This window comes from Oncorhynchus masou, unplaced genomic scaffold (assembly GCF_036934945.1).
Source record: "Oncorhynchus masou masou isolate Uvic2021 unplaced genomic scaffold, UVic_Omas_1.1 unplaced_scaffold_1043, whole genome shotgun sequence".
Classification (NCBI taxonomy): domain Eukaryota; kingdom Metazoa; phylum Chordata; class Actinopteri; order Salmoniformes; family Salmonidae; genus Oncorhynchus; species Oncorhynchus masou.
Window position 1 is genome coordinate 197,501 of NW_027000132.1, and position 9,590 is coordinate 207,090.

The following is a 9,590-nucleotide window of genomic DNA, read 5'->3' on the forward strand; positions in this document are numbered from 1 at the left end:
CCCACCATCACTGTCTCATGTTAATACTACTCCTAAACACAACCCACCATCACTGTGTCTCATGTTAATACTACTCCTAAACACAACCCACCATCACTGTGTCTCATGTTAATACTACTCCTAAACACAACCCACCATCACTGTGTCTCATGTTAATACTACTCCTAAACACAACCCACCATCACTGTCTCATGTTAATACTACTCCTAAACACAACCCACCATCACTGTCTCATGTTAATACTACTCCTAAACACAACCCACCATCACTGTCTCATGTTAATACTACTCCTAAACACAACCCACCATCACTGTCTCATGTTAACACTACTCCTAAACACAACCCACCATCACTGTCTCATGTTAATACTACTCCTAAACACAACCCACCATCACTGTCTCATGTTAACACTACTCCTAAACACAACCCACCATCACTGTCTCATGTTAACACTACTCCTAAACACAACCCACCATCACTGTGTCTCATGTTAATACTACTCCTAAACACAACCAACCATCACTGTGTCTATTGTAAAGACATGTTAATTCTTATGCAGGTGACCATCTTATGCAGGTGACCAACTTACTGCTATTGCCTTGCTGTAACTTAGACAACACATAGCAACGTATTTTCACAGACTCACTTAAATCATCCACAACACTGTCAAAATAGGATACATCCTAGCCACAGGTGCTAGCCTTCAGTTCGGCCACAACATCCAGTGAGGACACGAACGCACACACATTACACACTAACTACCGAGGACATACAGATAAGACTCCTACACACATTGGCAGGGAGAAACAGAATAGGGAGAGACAACCTTGACTTGGAGACAAACCAGCGCACACACATAACCTCCTTTTTCTAGCTGAACATTGTGTGACTGAGAACAGGCATGGAGGGATTCTACGATGACGAACAGACAACTGAGCCAATGACAGAAGACTACACCCCAGCCTGAGCCTGAACCAATCCGAAGAACCGAACTTCTAGAATCAACCTACTTTCTGTTCTGTATTAATTGCTTGTGCAAACGATTAGCGGGGCTTTTTTTGTTGGTTCCTCATGAGCTAATAGAAGGGCCGGTATATACGCTGTACCAGATATCTTTACTCTGAATAAACTGTCGCTTGTCATACAATCTACCACCTTGTCTGCATCGATCCTTGACCGGCTCACCCTTCATCATATCTCTTTATCAACACTATACTACTCCTAAAGCTCTTACGAAGCATTCATTCAATCACGCATAACTCTTACTTTAGGCCATTTTCAAAATTTCTCCACAACAATCTGTTGCTCTCAGAGCACTTAAAATAGCATGCACAAGTCTTTATGTGAAACCACATGTCCAACGAACATCCCAACTTTTGTGGCAGACAATAAAGCTCAGTACTTGTGCCAAAAATGTTGGTCATGACTGTATATCCCACAATTTGATTAATATGTAAAAATACATTTACACACACACACACACACACACACACACACACACACACACACACACACACACACACACACACACACACACACACTGTGACGTAGAAGTCCGTCACTGGCCGCGGGCAGCATTTGGTTCTTTAACGCACACACATTTTCATCACTCCTCCCTGCGCCATTATAAGATGAGTTAACAATGTGGGTCGACACACAAATTAACTTCTGTCTTGGTGCATGCATTTCACACTTGTCAACGTTCATATTTGAGAGATACAATAATTATTATACTTATCAATGTTGTGGATGAGCGCATTGTTTGTTTGTTCTGTTCCTCTCTCTCCATCTCAGTAGCTTCCGGGTATGCTGGAAAAGGACCCGAGCTAAGGGAATTGGGTTGGCTTTATAGTGCCTGTCCCAAATGGCTCATTAATGCATATGGGCATATTGAAAGATATTGTTAGTAGTGATGTAATGTTGTAAATGTTATGTTGTGATATTGTTTAAAACCGTGTTGCAATCTATATCCTTTAGTATGTTTAGTTCATGGAAAATGTAGGTTTGTATTGTTAATTGATTAATTAATTAGGGTTAATTGTTCTGAGGGGAGGGGCTAGCCTTACAAAAGGAGCCTCTCTTTCAGTCATGGAGAGGCAGTTTGGATTGAGCTGTGGATGGGGCAGCATTGTTTTTAAGCTGTCCCATAAGGTAGACGTTGATGGCAGTACTGTTGTTTTTTGTTCCGGAATCACTTGTAAATAAACACCTTTGCACAGAAGAACTTTTGCGGTTCCGCCATCTTTTTATTTTTGATAGAGGTTAGGTTATCCAGTTTAGCCTTCTGGCCTACTCTACGTGACACACACACACACCCTATTGAATGGAGATCTGGGTATTACTGGTATACTCTACTGATCATGTTTTAAACATGTAAATGAATAAACTGAACAAAACTAAACACATGAAACCCCAGTCCAGGGTCAGTATTCACAATGTGTATCAGAGTAGGAGAGCTGTTCTGGGATCAGTTTAGCCTTTTAGATCATAATTATATGGACCGTCTGAGACACTTTATGAATACAGGCCCTGATGTAACAACCAAAACACAGTTCAATATAAACCAACAAGTACAAAGATACAGGAAGTCATGTGATGTTTGGCTAAAAACGTCAAAACTAAAACTATATTTCAAGATATCATCAAGGGTACTTACAGAGTGAAGTGAAGGGGAGAGGTCTTGTACAGTTAGTTAACGTACTGTCACTGCGTGTAAACAAGAAGTAGTCTACTGTAAGTGTTAGTAGAAGCAGGCGTAGCCTAAGTGTGAGTTCTGTGGTTGACACATTTTAAAGTAGCCTAGTCAGGCCATTAACATGCAGGAACAGCATGTCACATAAGGGATGTTACTGAATCTAAATAGAAAATGGTCTAAAGTCAGAATACTGTAGTTGCATTTCTTTATTTGAGGAGTGGACCTACATGTTTTACAAGAGACAAAATGTGACCCATTCCCATCACTCCTCATCAGCTGGTACTGAAGGTTCCAGAACAGATGAAAGGGGAGTATCTTTGGTTCCAGTGTTTTAGACTAGAGCTCTCCCTACTGACATCTCAACATTACTGCAGCTTCCAGGCTTCATATGTCCCTACAAGTCTGATGAAAATATACAAAATAGAAGGTAAAATAACATTTGAAAATGTCAAAAATATTTATAGAATGAAACAGTCACGCACGTAAAAATACTGTGTAATTGGGACTTATGTTGAACTGGCGTTTGTATTGAGTGAACTAGTGATCTCAGCTAGCTTGTTAGCTACATGAAGCTGCTGTTATTCAGTGATAAACAAGCATTTTGGTGCATCACACAGCTCCTCTGAATGTACTGGATTGTGAACAATATGATGCACTGCCACTGAATTACAGCAAGACCCCATAGTTAACTAGTGAGCTAGTTAGTTAGCTGTCATTTAGCTATCAATATTAGCTAGCTAGAAACAACAGATAACAGTGAGCTGTCATTATGCAAATGCCAAGGAAAGCTGCTCTGAATATCCAGTGTGTTCTTGTGTGAAAGAGATCTCTTCACTCCTCTTCACTTTGATTGACACTTCACACACTCATTATATATGTCCAGTGTTCTGTCTGGGATCTGTGGCCGGTGCCATGGGACGACAAATGGGGTGACACCTCCCCCAAGCCTCCTGTTCCCTTTTAAAGTAGGGACACAGTCCCTCATCCTCTTCCTTAATCTTCATCATTCTACTCCCTCTCTACTATCCAGTCGATGCGTGGTGGTCAGGGTTGTCATGGTGGACAGGGTTGTCATGGTGGACAGGGTTGTCATGGTTTCCTGTCTCTTCCTCTCTGGTCAGGCTTGTCTTTGAAGCAACACTTGTCACCATAGAAACAGCCGGTGGTCCTCCAGAAGAAACACTCGTCACCATTGATGGGAGCCGTCCTCCTGGTCCTGGGAGAGAGAGAGACAAACAGCATGAAAACACAAACACCTGCACCTGAGCTCCTGCTTCCTCCTTCCATCACTTTGTACATTTCAAAAGTGTATATGAGTTGATTGGTAACACTTTAGAATAACTCATAATGATGTTTTGAATGACAGACAGATGGATGTCTTTACCCTGTGGAGGCGTACTGGGAGGCTGAGGAGGTGTTGAGGCCTATAGGGTTGGTCCTCTGAGGAGAGGGAGGGGTTCTCTGGATCTAGTGGTCTGGGTACCTGATCACCAGCCTGGTGCCCTCCAGCTCCACCCCCTGGACAGGAGGACAAACCGCAGGTGCAGTCCAAATACATACAATGGAACAAATAGCATAGTCCCAAAAGTACAATTGAATTAATAGCATCGTCCCAAAGTACGATGAAACCAATAACATTATATTGGGTTTTATTACTGGCTTGTTTTTCATTTCCCGACAGAAAGGAGTTGAAACGTTGTACTTTTCTCTCTGTGTTGGACAATGATGATACTATTTATGTGCAAGACTCAAGCTCTCCACTGAAGGCTCTTGACTCTGTGTATGACGCAGAGACGTCTAACTCACCATTGTGATCTCTACAGTGCTGTCAGGTGGACATCAGTAGCAACACCCAGGCTCTAACACTGGTACATTCTTATTCAGAAGACCATCTAAGGAAAACTGATATATTATATCCTCTCTTCTAGCATGAAATGAGAACACATACAAACTCAGATCTCAATCTTGTTCTGTGATAACAGTGCCGAGAATTGGAAAAAGTCCTTTCATTATTCAGCCCCTTGATCTTGGAATATGTCCTCCATTGGATGAGTTCAAAGAACATATAGATGAACAGGTTATGGAGACATGTAGCTGTTTCTAGTTGTCAGCACGTCACTCGTTTGCATTGCCTTTTTAACCCCGTTCCCACAGGAGACCTTATGCCTCTTGAAAGGCCACCATTGTAAATAAGAATGTGTTCTTAATTGACTTGCCTGGATAAAATAAACATTAAATTAAGATTATCCCAAAAGAACAATGGAACCAATCGCATAGCCCTAAGCGTACAATGGAACAAATAGTAAAGTCCCAAAAGTACAATGGAACCAATGGCATAGTCCCCAAAGTACAATGGAACCGATGGCATGGTCCCAAAAGTACACACTCCTTAAGTTCAAGCTAAAAAATTGAAAGCACAATTTCACATAGTTAAATGCATATGACAGCATTAGTTTCATCCCACCTCTCACCTTTAGCCTCTCCAAGGTGCAAGTGGACATGTTGGGATTCTTGAAGTTGACAGAGGCATATAATCTCTCTTGTCGAACTCTGACACTCTCTCTCTCCACACCTACAGCACATAACCTAGATTTAGAATGTAGAACTCTGATACTCTCTCTCTCTCCACACCTACAGTACATAACCTAGATTTAGAATGTAGAACTCTGATACTCTCTCTCTCCACACCTACAGTACATAACCTAGATTTAGAATGTAGAACTCTGATACTCTCTCTCTCTCCACACCTACAGTACATAACCTAGATTTAGAATGTAGAACTCTGATACTCTCTCTCTATCCACACCTACAGTACATAACCTAGATTTAGAATGTAGAACTCTCAATACTCTATCTCCACACCTACAGTACATAACCTAGATTTAGAATGTAGAACTCTCGATACTCTATCTCCGAACATTTACAGTAGAGAACATAGAGAGTATCAGAGTTCTACATTGGTTTTTTATTGAAGTCATTGTACCCAGTGGAGGACGAAAACTCGCTGTCCTCCGGTTACACCATGGTGCTAACCTACAAAGTGCTGTTGAGGCTACAATAGACATTCATTGGAAAACAGCTGTTTAAGTGAAAATAAATACTGGCCGTGCTCATACAGCTGAATACCCTTCACCGGAGGAGCACACAAAGGGATAAACAAGAGTCATTTCAGTAAATATAAATGATATTTCTGAGGTTAATAAGACAACTAAGCAGCACTGCCTCTGTGTTTGAGTAATCAACTCGACACTAAGATTATATTATTTGAATCAGCTGTGTAGTGCTTGGGCAAAAACCAAAACGTTCACACCTTGGGGTCCCCAGGACTGAGTTGAGGAGACGCTGGCCGAGCCGCTCATGGTTAAATGATTCAATGTCGCCATCATGTGTCTAATAGGCAGAAATACAAGAAACAAGAGCTGAGTGGAAATAGTTATGAATAAATGTATAATTAGTTGATCAAATAATCTGTGTATTTATTGTCTTAAATGTTGATCTTATTTACAACATGATGCTTATGCTGTATTGACACTAAACCACGCTGTAAAAACTGCAAAGGTAAACATGTATTTAACGTATATAAAATACATAATAATGATAGTTAATAATGAAAAATGTGATGACAAAACACGTGATATCATGAAACTGAACAATATATTATTATGTAATATAAAATTATAATTAATATAAAATGTAAAAAACTGCAAATGTTTAAATGTATGTAATGTGCTGATTACATGTTTTTAAACAAAAAAATCTAAAATCTAAAATCTATAATAAGTAATAATGTCTAACAGCAATACAAAGTAAATCATCCTTAAACACATCAGGAGAAACTTAGTCGGGGCTCCTGAGTGGTGCAGTGGTCTAAGGCACTGCATCACAGTTACTAGCTGTGCCACTAGAGATCCTGGTTTGAGTCGGCCGCGACCGGGAGACCCATCAGGCGGTGGATAACTGGCCCAGCGTCTTCCGGGTTAGGGGAGGGTTTGGTAGGCAGGGACGTCCTTGTTCCATTGCGCTCTAGCGACTCCTGTGGCGTGTCGGGTGTGACACAGTCGCCAGGTGCAAGGTGTTTCCTCTGACACATCAGTGTGGCTGGCTTCCAGGTTCTGTGGGCAGTGTGGCTTGGTTGGGTTATGTTACGGAGGACGCATGGCTCTTGACCTTCGACTCTCCCAAGTCCATACGGGAGTTGGACTGGACATGATAACAGGCTACACTAGACTATATATGGATAACATGCTACATTCAACTATATATGGATAACAGGCTACATTAGACTATATATGGATAACATGCTACATTAGACTATATATGGATAACAGGCTACATTAGACTATATATGGAAAACAGGCTACATTAGACTATATATGGAAAACAGGCTACATTAGACTATATATGGATAACATGCTACATTAGACTATATATGGATAACAGGCTACATTAGAATATATATGGATAACAGGCTACTTTAGACTATATATGGATAACAGGCTACATTAGACCATATATGCATAACAGGCTACATTATACAATATTTTGACAACAGGCTACAATAAACTATGTATGGATAACATGCTACATTAGACTATATATGGATAACAGGCTACTTTAGACTATATATGGATAACAGGCTACATTAGACCATATATGCATAACAGGTTACATTATACGATGTTTTGACAACAGGCTACAATAAACTATGTATGGATAACATGCTACATTAGACTATGTATGGATAACATGCTACATTAGACTATGTATGGATAACAGGCTACATTAGACTATATATGGATAACATGCTATATTAGACTATATATGGATAACAGGCTACTTTAGACTATATATGGATAACATGCTATATTAGACTATATATGGATAACAGGCTACTTTAGACTATATATGGATAACATGCTACATTAGACTATATATGTATAACAGGCTACATTAGACTATATATGGATAACAGGCTACATTAGACTACATATGGATAACAGACTACTTTAGACTATATATGGATAACAGACTACATTAGACTATATATGGATAACATGCTACATTAGACTATATATATGGATAACATGCTACTTTAGACTATATATGGATAACAGGCTACATTAGACTATATATGGATAACATGCTACATTAGACTATATATGGATAACAGGCTACTTTAGACTATATATGGATAACAGACTACTTTAGACTATATATGGATAACAGTCTACTTTAGACTATATATGGATAACAGGCTACTTTAGGCTATATATGGATAACAGGCTACATTAGACTACATATGGATAACATGCTACATTAGACTATATATGGATAACATGCTACATTAGACTACATATGGATAACATGCTACATTAGACTACATATGGATAACATGCTACATTAGACTATATATGGATAACATGCTACATTAGACTACATATGGATAACATGCTACATTAGACTACATATGGATAACAGACTACTTTAGACTATATATGGATAACAGACTACATTAGACTATATATGGATAACATGCTACATTAGACTATATATGGATAACAGGCTACTTTAGACTATATATGGATAACAGACTACTTTAGACTATATATGGATAACATGCTACATTAGACTACATATGGATAACATGCTACATTAGACTATATATGGATAACATGCTACATTAGACTACATATGGATAACATGCTACATTAGACTACATATGGATAACATGCTACATTAGACTATATATGGATAACAGGCTACATTAGACTATATATGGATAACAGGCTACATTAGATCATATATGCATAACAGGTTACATTATACGATATTTTGACAACAGGCTACAATAAACTATATATGGATAACATGCTACATTAGACTATATATGGATAACAGGCTACTTTAGACTATATATGGATAACAGGCTACATTAGATCATATATGCATAACAGGTTACATTATACGATGTTTTGACAACAGGCTACAATAAACTATGTATGGATAACATGCTACATTAGACTATGTATGGCTAACAGGATATTTTAATGTGCGGAAACATACAGTATACTTAACAGTGATGTAATGTATTCTCTAACTACTAGTTGGACAAAATGGTGGACTGTCATTCTCTAACTACCAGTTGGACAAAATGGTGGACTGTCATTGTCCAACTACTAGCTGGACAAAATGGTGGACTGTCATTCTCTAACTACTAGCTGGACAAAATGGTGGACTGTCATTCTCTAACTACCAGTTGGACAAAATGGTGGACTGTCATTGTCCAACTACCAGTTGGACAAAATGGTGGACCGTCATTCTCTTACTACCAGTTGGACAAAATGGTGGACTGTCATTCTCTAACTACCAGTTGGACAAAATGGTGGACTGTCATTCTCTAACTACCAGTTGGACAAAATGGTGGACCGTCATTCTCTTACTACCAGTTGGACAAAATGGTGGACTGTCATTCTTATATCAGGCAATAATCTCACTGCCTGGTCTGAACTTGTTAACTGTCAGATATATTATTGTCAATCATCAACATTCCAGAATGTTCTATCTCTCAGTGTTCTGGATTGGAATGCCATCACTGACTGAATTACCCTCCACACTCCAAACATAGATGTTATGTCATGTTGTGTGTTTAAAAATGACAATGAATAATATTTAATGTAACTGGTTGTGTGTCTAGGTGCTGGACATTGCTCCTTCTGAAAGTGTCTGTGTAGTTTTTGTACCGACATGATAATAATGATGAAGATGAATGAACCACTATTGCTATACAAACTAATGTAAATGTCTTATTTGTAGTTACTGTATGTAGTGTAAAGTACAAGAGGTGTGATTTTGAAAGCGTTTCACTTTCTCTCCACTGAAGATTCTGTTATAACAA

General features: G+C 39.0%; 1 protein-coding gene across 1 annotated transcript in view; it reads right to left on the reverse strand.

Annotated features, from left to right (window-relative positions):
• The window catches only part of LOC135528831 (uncharacterized), a 6,674-nt gene extending 4,870 nt beyond the window's left edge, over positions 1 to 1,804 (reverse strand). The window contains exon 1 of the mRNA XM_064957886.1: positions 1,739 to 1,804. Coding sequence (XP_064813958.1) covers positions 1,739 to 1,789 — 51 coding nt within the window. The 5' untranslated portion in view covers positions 1,790 to 1,804. The remainder of the gene's footprint in view (positions 1 to 1,738) is intronic.
• Positions 1,805 to 9,590: the final 7,786 nt, after the last annotated feature.